This window comes from Chanodichthys erythropterus, chromosome 12 (assembly GCF_024489055.1).
Source record: "Chanodichthys erythropterus isolate Z2021 chromosome 12, ASM2448905v1, whole genome shotgun sequence".
Classification (NCBI taxonomy): Eukaryota; Metazoa; Chordata; class Actinopteri; order Cypriniformes; family Xenocyprididae; genus Chanodichthys; species Chanodichthys erythropterus.
The window spans coordinates 52,342,985-52,367,771 of NC_090232.1; the positions used below are offsets into that span (position 1 = coordinate 52,342,985).

At 35.5% G+C, this 24,787-nt stretch overlaps 1 protein-coding gene across 2 annotated transcripts; it reads right to left on the bottom strand.

The window, feature by feature from the left end:
* LOC137031771 (NLR family CARD domain-containing protein 3-like) lies at positions 1-22,962 on the bottom strand. 2 transcript variants are annotated; one of them, XM_067403031.1, is made up of 11 exons: positions 22,863-22,962; positions 16,248-16,425; positions 14,448-14,564; positions 14,154-14,276; positions 13,788-13,904; positions 11,682-13,544; positions 11,289-11,462; positions 11,023-11,196; positions 8,133-8,222; positions 3,241-3,287; positions 1-3,004 (listed from the first exon to the last, which is right to left on the bottom strand). In XM_067403031.1, exons 2-11 carry the CDS (start codon positions 16,397-16,399, stop codon positions 2,475-2,477), a joined length of 3,387 nt encoding a protein of 1,128 aa, XP_067259132.1. In that variant the 5' UTR covers positions 16,400-16,425; positions 22,863-22,962; the 3' UTR covers positions 1-2,474. The 2 variants fall into 2 exon arrangements, with proteins under 2 accessions (XP_067259132.1, XP_067259133.1); XM_067403032.1 differs by lacking the exon at positions 8,133-8,222 and having other exon boundaries at positions 4-3,004.
* Between the last annotated feature and the right edge of the window lie 1,825 nt (positions 22,963-24,787).

Sequence of the window (24,787 nt, forward strand, 5' to 3'; positions counted from 1 at the left end):
AGAAATACATTATATTTTAAAGTATAATATAAAACCATTACTTTATATTGTAATAATATTTTTCTGTATGTTTCATATATCATAATGAGCTTGAGACATCACAGAAGGTTTTTTTTCACAGCCTACCTGACTGAAATGCCTCATTAATATGCAAGTCATTTCAGCTCATTACTATCCAATTCTGTTGTCTTCTCAGGTGAGAATGGCCCATTTTCAGTGGTGATTCACGCCTCCTTGCATACTGTGTTTCTTGGCAAAAAGTGTCTTACAAAAACTAAATCAATATATTGTTAAATATGAAGGAGTAGGCAGCATAATTTTTACATAATTTTGAAGCAAAAACTCTAGTCTACAACCTCCAATACCCTAAAGTCTTATGAACACAGATTTATTATACTTTTTTTGGCCTTATTTCAGTGACTTAAGTTTTTTGTTTTTTCAACAACCACGCATAAATGTTATTCCTTCAAAAACACAAACATGTACATACATGTTCCTCACATATTATTGTAGCCTAGTTTGTGCTGAATACAGTGTAATGACACTTTTTCCATTAATATGTTTATGAACAACTGAAAAAAGCACAAATGTCAGGGCATGTCAAAAGTTCTCCAGGCCCCAAATCAGCCTCAGACTCCAGAGGGTTAAATATTGTAGACATAGATCTGATCAAAATCCATGTAAAAACAAGTTATATCTAACAAAAGAAAATGACATGTATGGGTAGCGCAAATATGACTGTTAAGCCCTGCCCCTCACTTCCGTTCTGCAGCTGGATATTATTGTGACCTATAGTGTCAGCTTTTGTACCTTTTTTTCTAAAAGTGAATGTTGTTAGGAGAATATAAGATGGCATTGTTTGTTCTGAACGCGTTAAAAGGTCCTGTAGCGCATTGGAAGTATTGCAAGCTGTAACTCTTTGTCTGTAAATTAAGTCTCTCGTATTGTCCTGTCTCGATATTTTAAATATTCGTCCTCTTTAATACACTCTCAGAAAATAAAGTACATAATTGTACCTTTAGGGGAACAATGGCTTGTCACTGGGGCTGTACCCTCAAAGGTACAAATTTGTACCCTTGTGATTTGTACCTTAAGAGACCAGTTTTGTACCTTTGGTGACAATTTTGTATACAGATACTGTGACTTTGACCTTTAACGTTCAGCAAACAACTGATAGTAAAGGTGTAACATGTACTGATCCAAGAGGTCAGTCTGTGACATGATACTCCCTAAAGATCTTTTCACTAATTTAATTTACATCCATTACATTACATACCTTTATCTTGAATTCCCTGGTGGCGTGTAACTGCACCAGAAACTATTATGAATAGTTTTGTTTAAGTGAACTACTTTAAGGACACAATTAGTGAACAGTGGTTCCAAAATCAAAACTGTTTTGTCCTTTTTCTCCCAGTGACAAAAAATGGACGCCACTAAAAAACTGATTATGGACACTCTTGATGAGATTGTGAGAGCGGATTTAAAAACGTGGATCGTCAGGATCTGGTGGATATTATGGTCCAGAGATACACTACTAATGCTGGGACTGTCGCAGTACAAGTGCTGTGCAACATCAACCAACATGATCTCGCAAAAAAACTTAATTTGAAACTTCAGCAAGGTAAAGAAAAACTATTTGAAGGCTTCAGATGCAAAAGCCTCTAAGTGCCATCTGAAATTTTCTTCTAAAATGAGCATTTTTATCAAGCTTGTATGTTTAGGTTCGGTAATTTCACTTTAATGGCAAATAATAGGTCCTTTCCGTTGCCATTAAAGTGAAATAACTGAACATAAACATACAAGCATAAACATACTGGATTTATTATATTTATAATCTTTATTTATTATGCACATTGCTCTATGTTGATGTATTTGCTTGCCTCATAAGACAAACATCACAGTTTCATATTTGCAATGTAATCATCACATACTTGCCAAATTTATTGCAATAGTGTGGCAAACCTTGTTTCAGTTGCTTCATTTCCGATAACTTTTTAGGCCATTTATGTGACTTGATTCAGAAATATAACTGATCTGCTCAGTTACCACATACCCTTGATGTTGTTTGTAATGCTAAAATCGACTGTCCTTAATTATAGAAATTTTCTCATAATGCAAACATATTTTAGTCTGTGACTGATGGAGGGCTTAGACCTTTATCAGCATCACTTTGGAAAACATAAACTGATTTCATGTTTATTAATGGTTGTTCATGTATTGAAGCGATTCCCAAACTATTTTGCAAGCTGAACTCCTTTGACCTAAAACTTTTTCTCGAAGAATCTCTGAGATTTTAAGAATATTTTATTAACAACACCTTTGCTTGTGTTGGTCATGACAGGCAGGTTAATAAATCTTTCCTTTTAATATTTAATTTTGATTTGCATTTTGATATTGTACAGAGTTACATCAAAAGTTTTTTGGTGCTCTGATGTGGAAATGTGTTTGTCTCTAAGGTTCATCACAGCAAGTTGTTAAATCTGACACAGAGACACTGAAGAATCAGGATAAACCACAATGCCAGCATAGAGGGGTTCAGTGAATGTGGTGTTGAATGTGTAAATGTGTGTGAGTGTGTGTGTGTCAGAGACCCTGTAGAAGGACAGAGTGCCGGCCGACACGTCCAGATACACTCCTACTCTCTTAGAAGAAGAAAAAGGAAGAGGAACATTTGTCTTCTTCTTATTGTGCCAAACAGAGTAAATCTCATCAGAACAGTTCAGACTCCAGGACTTTTCATTGAGTCCAAACCGACATTCACTGCCTCCTTTCCTGCTGATTCCTTCATATGTCACTGCTACATGACCCCATCCAGTCCATTCAGCCTCCCAGTAACAGCGTCTAGTCAGACTCTCTCGACACAAGACCTGCTCATAGAGCTCAAATCTGTCTGGATGATCAGGATACGGCTGATGCTCCTTCACACATGTTGTTTTTTTGTTCCCTTCAGACAGGATGAGTCGAGTGTGTGCTGTGTTTGGATCCAGTGTGAGATCACAGGCATCTGAACACAAAGAGAGATGAGAACTACATGAAGGAGGTGTGTAAATAAAGGTGTGTCTAGGCAATGTACCCATTTACATAGCTAAAGTAAGTGTGTGTGTGTGTGTGTGTGTGTGTGTGTGTGTGTGTGTGTGTGTGTGTGTGTGTGTGTGTGTGTGTGTGTGTGTGTGGTCCAGATCAGAACATCTCTGACCTCATTGAATATGGACAGATTTGTGTTTGTGTCTGAGGACTTACATTTTCGCAGACCCGGAGTGATCCTGAAATGCCCTCCATGGTCCAAACTAAGACATAAACATATACACGAACAAAACAATCTTAAATGGATTCAAATGGATTTATTATTCTGTAAAATTGATAAAGTAGTACCATGGTGTGAGGAAATGTGATTAAATTATATATTTTAACCTGATTGACCAGAGCAAAGTGTTAAAGAATAAATTTTTATCCTTCCTGCATTAAGCAGTCCAGAAGAAATCCAAATGGATGTCTCTGCAGCGCTTCACTAAACCAACCCATAACACACTTCTCTGTAACAATGTCACTGTCATCACACAAACCCATCATTGCACCAACAAATAAAAGTTTTAAAGAAATCACTGGAAACTTGCGAGATGAACATGATAAAAACGGCCGTTTGTTGGCATTTTTGTAGTTTATGTTTTTGCAGTTAGGATTTAAAACCTAAACCACAGTTTTACAATAATAAGTGATACATTGATCATAATGAATTCATTTTCAGAGGTGGGTAATCCAGGGGTCAGAGAATAAAAGTCCTGCCATATTTTTATTCCACCCACTGAAGCATTAATGAGATAAATAAGTGATTAATTGAGTGATGATTGACCATTATTGAAGACACCTGATGATAACAAGCAGAATCACCAAAGGAGAAAATCACAATGTTTAAGTTACCATCATTATATTCATTTGTAATCACAGGACAGTATGTTTACATCACATTTAGAAAAATGATCATTTATACAAATTTTCCACCAAATTTACAACCTGAGGAGTTTTAGCACTTTCTCCAGTGACACAATACAGTTATATTTTCAGTCAGAGAAACCAGAGTTGCTTTTATGATATATGTGGTGCTAAATATGGATATCAGACAGTCCGGTATAAAGCGACGAGACGTACTGACAGATAAAATAAATACATGATTGTGATAGCCTATACACTGAAAAAAAATGTGTTGGATTAACATAACAAAAAATGTACACCGGTTGCACATATTTATCTACGTTCTGGCTGCCTAATTCATGTATGTCAAATGAACATGATTTTTATATGTTGTATTTATGCATTTTGTCACATGACTTCATGTTAATTAACATGACTTTTGACTAAATGAAAACAATGGTGACATTGCAATGCATGCTGGGAGCCATGGATGAAGTTTTTACTAAGTTAGTACCCAGCATGCATCGCAGAATTAAGCCTTAAAAAAAGAACTGTCACCATTGTTGTGATTCATACGTTGATTCTTGATGTCTATATGAGTCAGCATGATGCAGAACAATTCATATTATCTGATTGCTGGATCTCATGTTGTAGAATCACAGTTCTAAAATAATGCATCAACCATTTCATCAGAGATTAAACTCTGAATATGATCAATGAATCAAGTCACTAAATGATGCCTAACATCACTTTGACCAAAACAATAAAGCCAAGAGCCCAACGACAGCCAACACTGACCTCAAAGATGCTTCAAATGAATCTCAATAAATCATCAACATCTAAACCTCTGTTAATTGTTATAAGAAATTCTGTAGATGTATGAAAGTCAAAATGGTGATTTGCGGCAGCTGGGCTTTGCTTCACAAAGCACTTAAAAGGGGCTTTATTTAGCTTTAACATGACTAATTTTAAATGATTGAACATCCTAAAATGTTTCACCAGACTGTTGAGCAAAGTATTGATGACTATGGGCTTGAGTTTTGATTTATGATGTTCAAAGACTTTACTACTGAGATATGTTCTCCAGAGGTGACACATTCTTCCCCTATCATGTGTTCTGTTATCTCAATTTATGCATCTCAAAAAGGGGAGAGCAATTTTGTGTTCTTCTTAAGTATAGCGTCTAAGGTTGTATTTTCTCAGATTGTTATATTACTGCTGGCCCTCATTTATTTTCCTATAAGTTCTCAACATAATGTTGTGGGGAGAGAGCTAGTTTAGTTCATTATAGCAGAAGATTAACGTTATCTGTGTAAACATGTATGTGTATGTATGTATGGGTTTTGTGTGCATATGTTATTTTTATTTTTATATGATCCCAGCAAACTTTCTGACCAATCAATTTAAATACGATTCTATCTTTTCATATGGCCTTTGATGAGTTGACTTATGATGGAGAGGATGTAAAACATTGTATTGATATAGACAATCATTTAAATTGCAGATATTATACTCCTGAACAATTACAAAGCTTAAATAGTACAAATAGTTGCTCATTTATGCACCTTAACATTAGAAGCTTGTTTAAACACCATGAAGAATTAGCCACTTTACTTTCTAATCTTGACTGTAGCTTTGATGTTATAGGCTGCAGTGAAACCTGGCTTAATGATAGGACCTTTACTGATATTCTTAATTTAGATGGATATAAGCTCATTATTAAAAATAGGCTTGGCCGTACCGGTGGTGGTGTTTGTTTATATGTTCATTCCAGATATCAAATTAATGTTTGTGATGACATTGTCTTAGATGACAATCATTCTGATTCACTTTTTGTGGAAATAAATCTCACAAATGCAAAAAAAATCATAGTAGGAGTGATTTATCGCCCCCCTGACTCTGACCTTGATGTTTTCGAGGGTAAACTGGAGAACATATTATTCTCCATAAACAAAAAAAACAAAGATTGTGTCATACTTGGGGACTTCAATATTGATGTCTCCAAAGATGACGTTGTAAAAAGAGACTTTGTAAATACTTTGCATTCATTTTCTTTTTTTTGTACCATAAATCAATTTACCAGAGTAACGTCTTCCACTAGGACAGTTATTGACAATATCATCACAAACATTCGTAATACTACATTAGAATCTGGAGTCGTGTTATCTGACATTACTGACCATTTTCCGATTGTATTGTTTCTAGATCTTGCAAATAAGAATGAATTACCACGGCGAAAAACAAAAATTAAAGTACTAAATGAGAGAACCCTGAAACTACTGGGTGAAAATTTACAGGCTAAAACATGGAAAGCAGTCTATGACTGCAACAATCCTGATACTGCTTATGACAACTTGATAAACTGGTCTCAACCCCTGGCTCACAAAGGGTATTTTAAAATCTATCACCCATAAAAATAAGCTTTATAAACGTTTCTTAAAATGCCCAAGTGATATGAACAAGGATATATATACTAGTTACAGGAATAAACTTACTAATATAATAAGGAAAAGTAAAAATAACCACTATACATATCTCATAAAAGCATCACAGGGTGACTCTAAGAAGTCCTGGAAAGTGCTAAATGAAGTCCTTAATAAAAGCAAAAACAACGCTGTGTTTCCTAATGCTGTGGGCTTACCCTCAAATTTGGATAATAAATATACGCATGATGTTAATTTAGCAAATAATTTTAATAATTACTTTAACTCAATTGGGGAAAAACTCTCTAACAAAATAGTTCAACCTCAGGGTATCACTTTCGACCATTATTTACGGGGCTCTTATGTACATTCTTTTTTTATGAAACCAACTAATTGTGATGAAGTCTATAAAATAATTACAAATTTACGAAGTTCGTACACTGCTGGGGAGGATGAAATTTGTGGTAAAATTCTGAAAGCCATAGCATTCAATATCATGGAGCCATTGACTTATTGTATTAATCTCTCTCTGCTTGTTGGAATTGTACCAAAAAGGACAAAAATTGCCAGAATTATACCAGTGTTCAAATCTGGGGATAAAAATGATATGTGCAATTATCGTCCGATATCAATCTTGCCTACAATTTCTAAAGTTTTAGAGAGAGTAGTGTACAATAGGCTATATGGCTATCTTGATAAATTAAATATTATTGCTTCTTCTCAATATGGTTTTAGGAAAAAAAGAACCACATGCATGGCGGTACTTGATCTGATTGAAAAGATCAATGATGCCATTGATAAAGGCGATAGCGGTATTGGTATTTTTTTAGATTTACCTAAGGTGTTTGATACTATTGATTTTGACATCCTATTGAATAAATTACACCATTATGGAGTTAGAGGATTAGCCCTTAGCTGGTTCAGAAGTTATTTGTTTGGTAGACAGCAGTATGTAAGTATCAATGAACAAATTTCAGTAAGTAAACCCATTAAATGTGGAGTCCCTCAGGGATCCATTTTGGGCCCTCTTCTTTTTTTAATATATATATAAATGATTTTGAAAATTCCACAATGGCTTTACACAAGGTTTTATTTGCTGATGATACAAACTTATTTATGTCACATAAGAGTCCAAATGAAATGGAAGAAATAATAAATAGAGAGCTAAGAAATGTTGCTGTCTGGTTTCGGTGCAATAAATTATCTCTTAATATAAACAAGACAAACTACATCGTATTTCATTCCAAACAAAATCAATTGGCAAATAAGCATTTTTGTCTTAAAATAAATGAACAAATTATTGAAAGAGTAAACACCACTAAATTTCTTGGAATCGTTATTGATGAATGTCTACAATTTAAATGTCATATTGAGCAGTTAATAAAAAAATTATCAAAATACGTTGGATTATTTTTCAAAATAAGAAATTTTTTACCAAAGTCAGCACTTGTCATCTTATATAAAACCTTGTTTGAGTCCCATATAAATTATTGTAATGTCATATGGTGTAACACTTTTACTAGCTACCTGAAAAAAATACAGTCTTTACAGAAAAAAATTATACGGGTATTAACGTGGTCTGAGCCAAATACCCCTTCGCGTCCATTGTTTCATCGCCTTGGTCTATTAAGACTTACTGAATATAATACTTTTCATAATGCCTGTATGATATTCCAGGTTGTTCATAAGTTAAATTACAGGTTGTGTGAACTTGTCCCAATTAGCCGACCCCAGCATACATATCACACAAGGGGAAAACTTTTAATTACTGGTAAAATAAGACGATTGAAATGTACGAGCCTGAGTGTAGTCTGTAGAGGTCCACAGATTTGGAACGAGCTTGAGGAAAACCTTAAATCGTTGCATTCTGTCTCCGTTTTCAAGAAAAATCTGAAGGAAAAACTGCTTTCAAAATATACTTCTTGATCATTTTGAAAGTGTTATATTTGTGCTTGGATCGTCTGTTTGCTGTAGTCTTGTCTTGATGTATTTATATTTATTTGTGTTTATGGATTGAGCTTTTGTTCTTGTATGTTATATGTTGTATGGTGTGATTGGGTATTGGGCCCCCTTTTAAAAGCTTTCAATAGCTTCTTTGGGGTTTCCCCCTTTTTACACACATTAACTTTTCTTAATTATTGTTAATTGTGTCTTTAAAATGATGAAGTGTGTGAAATAAAGAAAGAAAGAATAAAGAAAGAAAGAATAAAACAATAAATAAATTGTACAAGATTCAATTATTTTTAAATAATAACTTAATTTTAAAAATAAAAACATAACTTAATCATATAGGAAAGACGAAATACATATTTAAAAATTCAACAACCTCCACACTGCCATTTTTTCGGTGTATGATTTGTCTGATTTCTTCAAGCAGTCATATTTACCATGCTTACTATGTTAATGGTTAGTGCACATAGTCTTTTGCATCACATATAAATATTTCTGCCTTATACGGTGATCAGAATCCAAATCGAATCACAAACAAAAGTTATTTCAAACACTCACTGCTGTCTGAAAGTGAGTTTTGAGCTAAAATGTTTTTTTAAGTCTTTAATGCTGATGTTAGCTGGTATATGAAATCATCCGTGGTGCTGCTGTCTCTAGACTCAGATAAAACTTTGTTTGTAACCACTCCCTCAAGCCCGAGCTGGCCTGCTTTGGACCAAATTATTCGGCGAGCCAAAAACGGCCAGACAGTGGAAACATGGCTAATCTTATTTTTTAAGGAATATTCTGGCTTCAATACAAGTTAAGCTCAATTGACAGCATTTGTGCCATGATGTTGATAACCACAAAAATGAATTTCAAGTTCAAACATTATTTCTTTTAAACTTGTATGTTATTTATGAACTGTCATTTTTATGGTTGGATTATTGCCTTAGCAATGCGATTATTGCGATGTGTTTGTGTAAAAAAAAAAATCCATATTTAACAAGTGGTGAAATAAAATATCTAGGTTCCGCCAGACCACCTTTCGTATTTTACTTACGAAGAATGTGTTAAACTCTTGCAGTTCAAAAAGCTTACGCTACATCCTATGCCTTCCCTTTTCAACTTACAGAAAAAGCTTAACTGACGCTACGCCAGTTCCGTTTTTTTCGTAATTTGAATACGGAAGGTGGTCTGGCGGAAACTAGATATTTTACTTCATGACTTGTTAAATATGGATTTAACTGCTTCGCTTCAGAAGGCCTTTATTAACCCCCCAGAGCTGTGTGGAATATGTTTATGATGGATCGATGTGGATGGAGAAACTTTCAACAGCTTATACGTTGATCCTCTTTTAGAAAATAAATTTGTATTACATTTGGACATTCTCATGCTGAGAAACAGCTGATAAAAGACAAAAATAAGTGTGTTCACAGGAATTTTTATATATCTTTTTTATTTGACATGCAATAACTAGTAGCAGGATAATTCTTAGAATTTTTCGTCAATAATAATTCTTTAATAATTTATTGTGAAGTTCCTCTACATGTGAGCTGCACCTGGATCAGATTTTGTGGTGATAGCATAAAGTAATCAAAAGTTACAGCATTTGGAACCAAGATAGCCTTGCGCTCTGGGGCAAAACGCACAACTTATATAAATGTGTTGCATCTCTATGCACGGGGTGATTAGCCCACCCCATCATTGTTTTTTTTCTCAACTCCAACGTCCATAGAGCTTCTCAACTTTTTCAAGATCAAAGTGCAGTTCATCTGCGCACACCACCCGATTGGTTCGTCGCATTGCCCAAATATAGAGGTAGGTCTGGCATTGCTAGACCTGACTCTAATATAAAATTGGTAGAGCTTCCAAAATATTTGCAACGATGTTGGAAAACAAGCATGGACAGGTCCAGTAACACGATTGCATCTCAGAAAGATGAGAGACATGTTTTTAGCCAAATATGCTTTGAGCAATATTTGTGATTGACACAATGGATTATGTTGATTTTGGACTCATTTCAACATCCACTGTAAGTAATGATGTTTTCTACCATCTATCATGTTTTCTATCATGTTTCACAAAGTTACAAGTGAAAACGCCACGTGACAGTTACCTTATTTTTTTAATTAGCTATATGTGCATCTGTGGGGTTTTATGTGTGTTATAACTCCATGAAGAGTATCTTTAGATCTAAGTGACGGATTGTGGTAAGTTTGTGCTCATTTTAATTATGAAAATCTGCTGTAAATAATGATGTGCATTTTCCACAATCTACGCATGTTTAATGAAGTTACGTGCGAAAACGTGACATAAATGCCGCATCCGTATATTATACCTATGGGTCTGGGGGGCTTCACATTCAAAATCTCGCTCAAGTTTATTCAAACCCGAAAACAATTATGCTTGTTGCATTCTACTCTGTAATTTGATTAAGATTTTTTCCGCAAGGGGGAGGGGGGATGCACTGCTGGCAGTACACTTCGGGTTTAAGGGGTTAACATTTACAGATCAGCCCCATTCACTTTTAATGTAAGTGCCTCACTGTAACCTTCAAAATAAGAACAATTTTTTAAAAATTATTTTTTGTAAGAATCAACATTATGCCACAAATTAGTGAATTCTGCTGTATTGTAAAAATAACTGGAGGACAGCATTTTCACAGAGAAACAGATTTTCAAAAACATTTCTTAAATGATTCCTCTTAGGTGACACCAATCGCATACAGACATGTATGAGTCATCATTGTCCCACATACCTGAGTTTCTCCAGTTTGTTGTTTGGATCCTTCAGTTTGTCGTTGAGCAGCTGGACTCCTGATTGTCCTGGGTGATTGTAGCTCAGATCCAGCTCTCTCAGGTGTGAGGGGTTTGAACTCAGAGCTGAAGACAGATAACCACAGCCTTCCTCTGTCACCATACAGCCAGACAATCTGCAGACACACAAGACAGTAAAGTGGAGGAAATTTTAAAGTATGGAACACTAACTATTTAATAATCATTAATCAACATATAGAACCCAAACCTCAGTATCACCAGCTGACAGTTTGGACTCTTCAGTCCATCAGAAATAATCTTCACTCCTGAATCCTGCAGGTCATTGTTACTCAAGTCCAGCTCTCTCAGGACAGAGTGTGAGGATTGTAGGGCTGATGACACAATTTCACAATCCAGGGCAGTGAGATTGCAGCCAGAAAATCTGAAAGAGAGCAGAACATATGAATATCAAATTTGTAACTTTTCCACACTGATAATATAATATCAGATTCACTCTTGTAAAATAAGTCAGAAGTTTCTAGAATAAAATAAGCAAAATAAATATTTTAAAATAATTACTCTGCAGCACAACAGCAACAACAACAACAACAAAAAATGTAAGTAGATTTAGAAATTAGTAAAGAGATGATTAAACACTGACAGGGCTTTTCTGCAGTTGATCACAGCTGGTATCAGTCTTCTTCTACCCTCATCAGATGTGTTGTATTTCTTGAGGTCCAGCTCATCCAGCACCTCCTCTGACATCTGAAGCATGTAGGCGATTGTTGAGCAGTGAGCAGGAGAGAGTTTCTCCTCTGATTTCACAAACTCCTGAATCTCTCTGGAGAGAGTCTGATCTTTCACTTCCAGCAGACAGAGGAACAGATTGATGGATCTTTCAGTGGAGAGTTTATGTCCATCTTTGATCTTCGCTTTAATGTACTGTGTGGTTCTCCTGATGCTCTCTGAGCTGCTATCTGTGTGTGTCAGTAGATCCTGTAAGAGTCTCTGATTGGACTCCAGTGAGACGCCCAGCAGGAACCGCAGGAACAGATCCAGGTGTCCATTCTCACTCTCAAGGGCTTTATCTACTGCTTCCCTATGAAGACTATGAATTACATCCAAAAACTGCAATGAGTCAACATTTTTCATTACATAATGATAAAATGAATAGAAAGCAGCGAGAAACTCCTGAACGCTCAGATGAATGAAGCTGTAGACTTTCTTCTGATGAATCACAGATTCCTCCCTAAAGATCTCAGTGCAAATCCCAGAATACACTGAGGCATCAGTGACGTCTATGCCGCTCTCTCTCAGGTCCTCCTCATAGAACATCACATTGCCCTTCATCAGCTGTTTGAAAGCCACTTCAGCAAGTTTCACAATCACTTCTCTGTTGGACTGCAGGAGTTTCTCTGGATCTCTCTCTTCATACTTCTGATTCCTCATGTTGATCTGAATCAGCAGGAAGTGGATGTACATTTCAGTCAGAGTTTGAGGGATTTCTGCACTCAGATCATCTACCAGGAGCTTTTGAAGCACAGTAGATGAGATCCAGCAGAAGACAGGTATGTGGCACATGATGTGGAGGCTTCTTGCTCTTCTGATGTGTGAGATGATTCTGCTGGCTTGATGCTCATCACTGATTCTCTTCCTGAAATATTCTTCCTTCTGAGGCTCACTGAATCCCTGAATTTCTGTCAGACGGTTTATGTATTTGGAGGGGATCTGATTGGCTGCTGCTGGTCTGGAGGTGATCCAGATGAGAGCAGAGGGCAGCAGCTCTCCTTTCATGAGGTTTGACATCAACCCACCCACAGATGAAGTCTCAGTCACATCAGAAACTTTCTGAGTGTCTGAAAACATCAGTGTCATTCTGCTTTCATCCAGACCATCAAAGATGAACACAACTTTACACTCCTCATAAATCTTTATATCCAGATCTTGAAGTTCAGGATGAAAGTTCAGCAGAAGTCTGTGAAGACTGTACTGATGATCTCGGATCAAGTTCAGCTCTCGAAATGAAAGCACAAACATGAAATCTACATCATGATTGTCTTTTCCCTCTGCCCAGTCCAGAATGAACTTCTGCACAGAGACGGTTTTTCCGATTCCAGCGATGCCTTTAGTAAGAACAGTCTTAATTTGGTCTTTCTCCTCACATCCTGGTTCAGGTGATGCTTTAAAGATGTCATTGCAATAGATTGGAGTGTCTTGTGAGTGTTGTGTTCTGGCTGTTTTCTCCATCTGTAAAACCTCATGTTCTTCATTCACTCCTTCTCTCTCTCCCTCTATGATGTAGAGCTGTGTGTAGATCCTGTTCAGGAGGGTTTCATTCTCTTGGAGTTTGTTTCCCTCAAATAATCTCTCATATTTGTCCTTCATGCTGGTTTTGTGCTGGTCTATTACTCTCTGCAGGTCTCTGGTCTCCAGTGTGTGTGTCTGCAGGACTGCTTCAGTTTTGTCCTGATAGAGGGAAGTAGAATACGGCACAGATCTGATCAGCTGTTGTTTCTCCACCATGCTGTAATTAAAAAGAAAGGAGCAGCAATTCTAGTCATTAGAATGACCATTAAATACCATCAGAAATATATTGGTTACTAGATATGATTTTTGCACTACTCTTCATGTGTTGCATACTCCATTTTTGGATATTATTTAGTGGTATTTCGTTTTTGCTTCTGAGGTTTTTGTTTGTATTCTCACTGAGTTTTTACATTAAAATAATTTTTCATCTGAGATGCACTACATCAATATTGATACTAACGGAGGGTCAGAGGTCACTGGTCCATCACTGAATGTATGGGGTTCCATCATAGATGCGTTGCTCTTCAGAGACACACCGCTGGGATCTGGAGACTCTGATCTCTGTCTGTTCCTCCTGCTGAAGTTGACAAAAGACACACAAAACTGAATTTTCAGTAGCTATACTGTTTAACTTGAATGCACCAAACATTTGTACTTATTTATTATTCTAGCAGACACTTTTCATCTAAAGCCATTAACAAATAAGCAATGCAAAGAGTTAATCCAATAGAGACAGTAACAACTCAGCCACTGCAGGCTTCTGGAATGCACTATAAAACACTTTGAATAAAAGCATCTGTCAATGCTAAAATGCCCAGTGTCTTACCTGGGGTCAGAGGTCACTTGTCCATCACTGAATCTATGGGGTTCGTTCATAGATGCGTTGCTCTTCAGAGACACACCGCTGGGATCTGGAGATTCTGATCTCTGTCTCTCCTTCCTGTTGATGCTGACAAAAAAAAATAAATAAATAATAAGATTAGAGCACTAGCTGAACTGTAGAACTTGAATGTGCCATATATTTACACTTATTTATTATTTTAGCTGACACTTTTCATCTAAAGCCATTAACAAATAAGCAATACAAAGAGTTCATCCAATAGAGACAGTAACAACTCACCCACTGGTCACTTGTCCATCACTGAATCTATGGGGTTCGTTCATAGATGCGTTGCTCTTCACAGACACACCGCTGGGATCTGGAGATTCTGATCTCTGTCTCTCCTTCCTGTTGATGCTGACAAAAAAAAAATAATAATAATAAGATTAGAGCACTAGCTGAACTGTATAACTTGAATGTGCCATATATTTACACTTATTTATTAATTTAGCAGACACTTTTCATCTAAAGCCATTTACAAATAAGCAATGCAAACATTTCATCCAACTGAGACAGTAACATGAGAACTGCTATAATACAAAGTTCCAAATTGTACAGAGGATATGCTTGAAAAGAAATGAAGGTGTGAAATGGTGAAAGAAAATAGACGTATGACATCGAAGTACTTTGAGAACGATTCAAAAGCAAAAGGAAAAAAAAAAAGCAAAAGGAGTCGCATGCTCTTCAAACCAGTGCCCAAGGAAGTCGACCGGAAGTTGAAGTCGGCCAGGTGCCGCCATCTTGTAGCAGAACTTCACTTGCGTTAGCATCCCCATTGACTCCCATTCATTTTGGCGTCACTTTGACAGTGAATAACTTTACATCTGAGGCATTTAAAGACTCCATTTGTCCATTATTTATTTCCAAAGATACACGACAATGTATAAAGGGCTCCATTACCTTCTATGTTACATTATGGCCCCGTAGAAACAGTTTTTGTAAAAATAGGCTAACGATTGCGTCATAACCACTCGACTCTCTGTCGCACAGTAAAGAAATTACCGTACAGACAGGAGGAGAAGCTCGCAGGCAATAGTATGCATTAACTTAATATGGCGTACTGGCGTTACATTTTAAAATACTATACAAAATAATTAATCAGAATACTTACTCCTGCTCACTCACGCAAAAGAACTCCCCGCTCAAGCTCGCCGTCTCTGCAAGATTAACGATGGCAGTTTGCACGCACAGCTACTAGAAGATTTACATCTGTCAGACAGGTTGCTGACGTCATCAAGCTTAGTTTGAGTCTGCGCGTCAGAAACGGAAGTGCTAAAAATCGCTAAAAATGGGCTTCACTTGTCTCAATTGAGTTCCAATGGGGTCGCTGTGTCCATTTCTTTTACTGTCTATGCTTCAAACGCGCTCGTGGTAATGATGTCATACGCCGATCAATCTGTGCAACGCTGATGCATCTTGAACAAGCCTAATTATTTCAGCTTAGTCAGTGACAAACAAGTTCCACCCCAGCAAGTCAATAGAACCACATTTGAGGATGCTCCGAGAACAGCTGAAGTTAGAAAAAGTTACATTGTAAGTGAAACTGCCTGGAAAATCTGGGCACCAGTAACATCATGAAAAGGAGAGGGAGGCCAGGAGAACTGCTTAATCAGTATATCAAAACCTTCTTTATCAAGACAGGTTAGTGCACTGTAGGGAATCAATGCAATGGCGTGCCCTGATGATTTCACTGTCTGATTTACTTTTGCGGGAATAGGACACCTAATAAGAGCTGCCGCCCACCTCATACCGGTGGGCACGCACCACCCGAAGAATTATTAGGTGCATTGCACCAGATGTGGGCCTCCATGCCCATATCTTGTATGCCTACCATTTCCGTATATGATATGAGTGGAGGGCAGTGGGGGCCCAGAATTCCCTCGCTAGGGCCGACCAGTTAGGAACAGTAAGAGTGAAAGTTCAGGAAAGAGATTTTGTGATTATCTGTGATGGTTTCACCACTCACCCTCTACAGGCTTCTAGACTGCACTGTAAAAGACTTTAAAGCATGTGTCAATGCTAAAATGGCCAGTGTCTTACCTGGGCTCAGAGATCACTGGTCCATCATTGGATCCAGAGGGTAGTTTCTTCATGGATTGATCACTCTTCTTAGACACAAAGCTTGATCCAGGAGATGGAGAACTCATTTCAGAGGCAATGTCCTCATCTTCTCTCCTGACATGGAGACTCATTTTAGTGTTCTCCTTCTCTCATTTCTCTGAAAAACAAAACAAAACAAAACAAAAACACTGAGAGACTGATTTCAGACCTTTTGTTTGGAAGCAGTTAATTCTTTAACAGTTTTCTGTAGTACAATACATGATTACATATTTTTCTGCTTGCATATTTGTAACTGCTTTTCCTACCAATTGCCCTGTATGTTTAAAAGATGGTGGCTACCTCTTTTTGTAAAAGCCTTTTGTTTTATAGACATGTTCATTGCAGAACACAACACAGAACATGTTCAAAGCAGAGCACAAATTCCGAGTATGGGACACCGTATTTGGCTACTTGACATTAAAGTGACGTCATATAATTTAATAATTTATAATTTCAATTATCATTTATCATTTATGTATCCAGCTTGCTGTCAGAATATTTGAAATGTAAAACCCTAGAATCAGCAAGTCAGCCCTGGGCCCATATGCGAAAAAATGTGTGTGAAAATGGAAGATGGGTTATTCTGACTGTAAAATTGGAAAACACTACATTTATACTTTGTAATATTCATGGTCATAATTCCAGTGCATTGAACAAGTCCTTATTTGCTAAGGTTTCTGATACTATTCAGTGTAAATTTGATGCATTCCAAGCTTCATATGTAATATTTTCAGGCAATTTTAATGAATACTTGGACGATTTGGAGAATAGATATCCTCCTCATTCTTTTCAACGTGACACACAATCTAACCTAGCTTCTCTATGTGCCAACTTATTAGCTTGTTTTTGGCTTAAAAATGTTTGATTTGTTGTAACTCCCTTTGGAATTACATCCAAAATAGGTGGATTAGAATTTCTGTTAACTTGTGACTTTAATATTTCTAAACTCCCTCTTAAATTGTCCAAATTCCACCAGAAAGTGCTTTTAGACAGGAAATGTTGCTACTCACACAATTTCTCTCCTTACAACAACATATACGGTTGCCAATAAATCTTTATTTATCTTTATTACTGTCTACTCGTTGTTATCTTTCTTATTTCAGACCACATCTATACAAATATCCACTTTTGGAGATTTTGAACAAGACATGCCCTCTAGTCCTACTGTGCTGTCAATTCTTAATCATTTCATTAAATTCTGGAAACTGAATCTTGTCTCAGGTGTCCTTACACCGAACACACACACCACCTGAACTAGTGCAGTTCTAACTAATCCTTTTCCACAGGTTCATTACATGTGATCATATACAATATTAATATTGCTTCTAATGTGATCATCACTCGTACAATAATGCCGTTGTGTATGATGGAGAAATATCTTCAAATTCAAAATGTTTATTTTGCTGTCACATGATCTAAAAATTACGGAAGCCCTGAACCGCATGGTGAAAAAAAAAAAAAAAACTTGGTAGGGAGGAAAAAAAAAAAATCGAAAAGTTATCTCGTTATTTCAACATAATAAGTCGTTATAACGACATAATATCTCGTTATTTCAACATAATAAGTCGTTATAACGACATAATATCTCGTTATTTCAAGATATTAAGTCGTTATAACGACATAATATCTCGTTATTTCAACATAATAAGTCGTTATAACGACATAATATCTCGTTATAACGACATAATATCTCGTTATTTCAACATAATAAGTCGTTATAACGACATAATATCTCGTTATTTCAAGATATTAAGTCGTTATAACGACATAATATCTCGTTATAACGACATAATATCTCGTTATTTCAACATAATAAGTCGTTATAACGACATAATAAGTCGTTATTTCAACATAATAACTCTTTATTATCTATCAAGTATGATAAAGGACGTTCCTGTGATAACGTCCCCAGTGGCGCAATGCTATAGTATTGGACCGCCAGTATAGACCTTATTTACCAGAGAAACAAGCGCGCCGCCATCTTTATAAAATTGTCTTTGAACTTCCGTTTTGCGGTAGCTCTGTACATTTCTATGGCATCGCTGTCAAAGAATAATTAGTTGATTTAGTGGATTTACTTGTTGTAGAGTTAATGAAAGTTATCATGAGCATTGTTATGTTTAAAGCAGATGTCTTAACAAATGTCAGTAGGTCGGGAAGATTTTAAAACGAGCAGTTCATTCATAAATGTAATATCGCTGTGGAAATACAAACCGGAAGTCAAAAGACAACGAGCGCAACGCTGAAAAGGGGCGGGGCTACATAAGGTCTATAGCTTTTACTGCGATCGCCGCGGTTTCGAATCCGCCTTTTGCCGAGTTCGTTCTTCTCTAGTTTCACTTCACATATCAAAAAAGGCATTTATTTTCAATAGAAATTAAAGCAATGTTATAAAAGTGCAAATAATCTGCCTAACGAGTGTTTAATAAAATTCAAAGTATTTATTGGGCAGGATTAGCAGCATGTTCGATATTACCCACTAGAGGGCAGAATAAGACAGGGAATCAATTAAACAGCGCAATAGTTATGTTGAACTACTGTTACAATTTGGTGCTCCAAAATCCCAGAGGTTTATCATGGGAATTTGCGTTCATCCCAGGCTAACCTTCATTGATGTTAAATTTATTAGACCATAAATTTATTAGACATCCTATTTATACTAAATGACAATAGCAGCATTTTCACGATATGCTATTTATACTAGGTGAAAATAGCGATATATTCTATTGACACCATGTAAAAGTAGCTTATCAGTTCTTTGCAAGAAGTGTAAATAGTATTTAGATGCTGTAGGCTGGTATTGGCAGATACTATTTGTACCTCAGTATTTTTGTACAGGATGCAATAATATCATATAGAGTGATTATATTTATTAAAATTATTAAATGGATGCTGCATTATTGGGAGAATAAAACCCCTCCACTTTCCACCAACCCTACTCAATGAACACTTTTAATATTATTAAACACTTGTTCACATTTTATTTCCACTTTTTGAACATTATTTTCATTTTATTGAAAATGTATATGATGAGAAAATAGGAGTGAGCTCTTTTATTGGGTGAGCTCTGCAAAATGCTGATTCGACCCTGCAGCGATCGCTGTAAAAGCCAAAATCTGAAACCCTTCATGCTATTGTTACGCCACTGAATACATCGAATTACAACTGTCCCTTTTTAAACTTCAGTGGCCCAACCAGACACTGGAGCTATACTGTAAAGAGTGTTTGTCAACAAGGGATGCTATTTGCACTTACTGTAAATAGACACTCCGTGTCCTATTATTTCAATATATTAGCACCTATTTTGATTTTTATATCTTTAGAAAATATTACAAAGCAGTTTGTTTGCAAACCCAGAATAATAATAAAAAAACCCGCTTAAAAACGTTTTTGGCCCCTGGACTAGTGCATCTCTATGTTTTATTATAGTTCAAATCAGATTGGACACCGGGCTGTAAGTTTGACACCCCTGACATTTGCACTGTAAATTGTTTTATTTATGGTCTAATAAATTTAACATCAATGAAGGTTAGCCTGGGATGAACGCAAATTCCCATGATAAACCTCTGGGATTTTGGAGCACCAAATTGTAACAGTAGTTCAACATAACTATTGCATTCTTTAATTGATTCCCTGTCTTATTCTGCCCTCTAGTGGGTAATATCGAACATGCTGCTAACCCTGCCCAATAAATACTTTTAACGTTATTAAACACTCGTTAGGCAGGTTATTTGCACTTTTATAACATTGTTTTAATTTTTATTGAAAATAAATGCCTTTTTGATATGTGATGTGAAACTAGAGAAGAACGAACTCGGCAAAAGGCGGATTCGAAACCGCGGCGATCGCAGCTAAAAGCTAGACTGGTGGTTCAATACTTTAGCGTTGCGCCACTGGGGACGTTGATAGGCGAACCTCCTTTATCATACTTGATAGATAATGAAGAGTTATTATGTTGAAATAACGACTTATTATGTCGTTATAACGACTTATTATGTTGAAATAACGAGATATTATGTCGTTATATCAAGATATTAAGTCGTTATTTCAACATAATATCTTGTTATTTCAACATAATAAGTCGTTATTTCAACATAATAAGTCGTTATAACGACATATCTCGTTATTTCAACATAATAAGTCGTTATAACGACATAATATCTCGTTATTTCAAGATATTAAGTCGTTATTTCAACATAATAAGTCGTTATAACGACATAATAAGTCGTTATAACGACATAATATCTCGTTATTTCAACATAATAAGTCGTTATAACGACATAATATCTCGTTATTTCAACATAATAAGTCGTTATAACGACATAATATCTCGTTATTTCAACATAATAAGTCGTTATAACGACATAATATCTCGTTATTTCAAGATATTAAGTCGTTATAACGACATAATATCTCGTTATAACGACATATCTCGTTATTTCAACATAATAAGTCGTTATAACGACATAATATCTCGTTATTTCAAGATATTAAGTCGTTATAACGACATAATATCTCGTTATTTCAACATAATAAGTCGTTATAACGACATAATATCTCGTTATTTCAAGATATTAAGTCGTTATAACGACATAATATCTCGTTATTTCAACATAATAAGTCGTTATAACGACATAATATCTCGTTATTTCAACATAATAAGTCGTTATTTCAACATAATAACTCTTCATTATCTATCAAGTATGATAAAGGAGGTTCGCCTATCAACGTCCCCAGTGGCGCAACGCTAAAGTATTGAACCGCCAGTCTAGCTTTTACTGCGATCGCCGCGGTTTCGAATCCACCTTTTGCCGAGCTCGTTCTTCTCTAGTTTCACATCACATATCAAAAAAGGCATTTATTTTCAATAAAAATTAAAACAATGTTATAAAAGTGCAAATAACCTGCCTAACGAGTGTTTAATAACGTTAAAAGTATTTATTGGGCAGGGTTAGCAGCATGTTCGATATTACCCACTAGAGGGCAGAATAAGACAGGGAATCAATTAAAGAATGCAATAGTTATGTTGAACTACTGTTACAAGTTGGTGCTCCAAAATCCCAGAGGTTTATCATGAGAATTTGCGTTCATCCCAGGCTAACCTTTATTGAGGTTAAATTTATTAGACCATAAATAAAACAATTTACAGTGCAAATGTCAGGGGTGTCAAACTTACAGCCCGGTGTCCAATCTGATTTGAACTATAATAAAACATAGAGATGCACTAGTCCAGGGGCCAAAAACGTTTTTAAGCGGGTTTTTTTTATTATTATTCTGGGTTTGCAAACAAACTGCTTTGTAATATTTTCTAAAGATATAAAAATCAAAATAGGTGCTAATATATTGAAATAATAGGACACGGAGTGTCTATTTACAGTAAGTGCAAATAGCATCCCTTGTTGACAAACACTCTTTACAGTATAGCTCCAATGTCTGGTTGGGCCACTGAAGTTTAAAAAGGGACAGTTGTAATTCGATGTATTCAGTGGCGTAACAATAGCATGAAGGGTTTCAGATTTTGGCTTTTACAGCGATCGCTGCAGGGTCGAATCAGCATTTTGCAGAGCTCACCCAATAAAAGAGCTCACTCCTATTTTCTCATCATATACATTTTCAATAAAATGAAAATAATGTTCAAAAAGTGGAAATAAAATGTGAACAAGTGTTTAATAATATTAAAAGTGTTCATTGAGTAGGGTTGGTGGAAAGTGGAGGGGTTTTATTCTCCCAATAATGCAGCATCCATTTAATAATTTTAATAAATATAATCACTCTATATGATATTATTGCATCCTGTACAAAAATACTGTTGAAATAGACTTATTATGTTGAAATAACGAGATATTATGTCGTTATAACGAGATATTATGTCGTTATAACGACTTAATATCTTGAAATAACGAGATATTATGTCGTTATAACGACTTATTATGTTGAAATAACGAGATATTATGTCGTTATAACGACTTATTATGTTGAAATAACGAGATATTATGTCGTTATAACGACTTAATATCTTGAAATAACGAGATATTATGTCGTTATAACGACTTATTATGTTGAAATAACGAGATATTATGTCGTTATAACGACTTATTATGTTGAAATAACGAGATATTATGTCGTTATAACGACTTAATATCTTGAAATAACGCGATATTATGTCGTTATAACGACTTATTATGTTGAAATAACGAGATAACTTTTCGATTTTTTTTTTCCTCCCTACCAAGTTTTTTTTTTTTTTTTTTTTCACCATGCGGTTCAGGGCTTCCGTAAAAAATATTCATACAGAACATGTTTTTTAAAATAAATAAATAAATAATAATAATAATATATAAAACAAACTATTATTATTACATAAATCTATACCTATTATTTTATATATCAAAAGTAACATGTTGTCAACGTTTCCGCCATTTTGGTTGGAATCTAATGTCGAAATATAATGATTTGTGTTTTAAAACCCATGTAAAGAAGAACATAAACCTAAAGAGCAGCTAATTTTATATCACTACATAGCTACGTTAAGTATAGCCTAAGATCTGAACTTACCACAAAATATGCGACAGTTTAAGTATCCACACAGTGAAAACAGTTGTAAAGCCTCGGAATGGCGTCTCTTCTTGTCCTACTCTTTTACTTTCGTTTCTACCAGGTGACGTCATGTTTTCTTATAACTGCACTAATATAACACAAACTTACTCCCTCTAGTGGCGCAGAGCGTCATCACAATCTCAGTGAGTCTGTGGGGTTCACCAATAGACTGTAAAAAATATGGACGTAGTGTCGGTGACGTCACCCGTAGATTTCTGAAGAACATTTTTTTTTATTTTTTGAAACAACAGTAGGGGAATACAAAGACATTTAAATATATAAAACAATTAAATCAAAATTCTGTATCTTATATCAAAAATCAATCATATTTCTATTACATTAATTATCCTTTTCAACAGCTTAGATGTCTTAACAGCTTTTCGGTTGTATACTGTATTGATGTTAGAGTCATAAAAAATCTTCAAATCAGTGGAAAATAGTCTACCATTTGGTACAGACGATATACATTTTCCTTTATGTATATGATATTTCCCTAATAGAATAAGTTTAATTATATTATCCATTTCCAATAAACCAGTATCACAATCCACAAACAAGACCATTACATCAGTTATAGTAACAAACTTGTAAAACAAGTCAAAAAGAAACATAGAAACTTGAGACTAAAATAATTTAATTACAACTGAAGAATAAGTGTACAACTGTTTCTGTTTCTTTACAAAAACTATATAATGGCAAAAACCCTTCTTTAAATTCATTAATAAAATTGTTACATGGATAGTATCTGTTTATTATTTTAAAGGTGCCCTAGAATCAAAAATTGAATTTATATTGGCATAGTTAAATAACAAGAGTTCAGTACATGGAAATGACATACAGTGAGTCTCAAACCCCATTGCTTCCTCCTTCTTATATCAATCTCATTTGTTTAAAAGACTTCTGGAAAACACGCGGATCTCAACATAACACCAACTTTTACGTAACAGTCGGGATCATTAATATGTACGCCCCCAATATTTGCATATGGCAGCTCATGTTCAAGGCATTAGACAAGGAAAGGCAGTATTAACGTCTGGATCTGTACACAGACAAGGTAAGCAAGCAAGAACAACAGCGAAAAATGGCAGATAGAGCAATAATAACTGACATGATCCATTATAGCATGATATTTTTAGTGATATTTGTAAATTGTCTTTCTAAATGTTTCGTTAGCATGTTGCTAATGTACTGTTAAATGTGGTTAAAGTTACCATTGTTTCTTACTGTGTTCACGGAGACAAGAGAGCCATTGCTATTTTCATTTTTAAACATGTGCAGTCTGTATAATGCATAAACACAACTTCATTCTTTATAAATCTCTCCAACAGTGTGTAATGTTAGCTTTAGCCACAGAGCATAGCCTCAAACTCATACAGAATCAAACGTAAACATCCAAATAAATACTTTACTCACATAATTCGAAGCATGCATACAGCATGCATGACGAACATCTTGTAAAGATCCATTTGAGGGTTATATTAGCTGTGTGAACTTTGTAAATGCACTGTAATATAGTCGAGAGCTCGTGTGGCAGGGAGCACGCCATTTAAAGGGGCGGCGCTGCCAAAATCAGTGTATAGTTAATGATGCCCCAAAATAGGCAGTTAAAAAAATTAATTAAAAAAAATCTATGGGGTATTTTGAGCTGAAACTTCACAAACACATTCAGGGGACACCTTAGACTTATATTACATCTTGTGAAAAAGCATTCTTGGGCACCTTTAAAGTGAGTTTATCTGACTTTATTAGGAATTACAAATTTGACCACAAATTCTGAAAAACAAGGGAGTGGTAATCCTGTTTCCACTTCAACAGTGCCTTAGGTGAAACTTTTTTTTCTTTGGTTAATATTCTTCTAATATGCATATTATTAAATTTGTTAT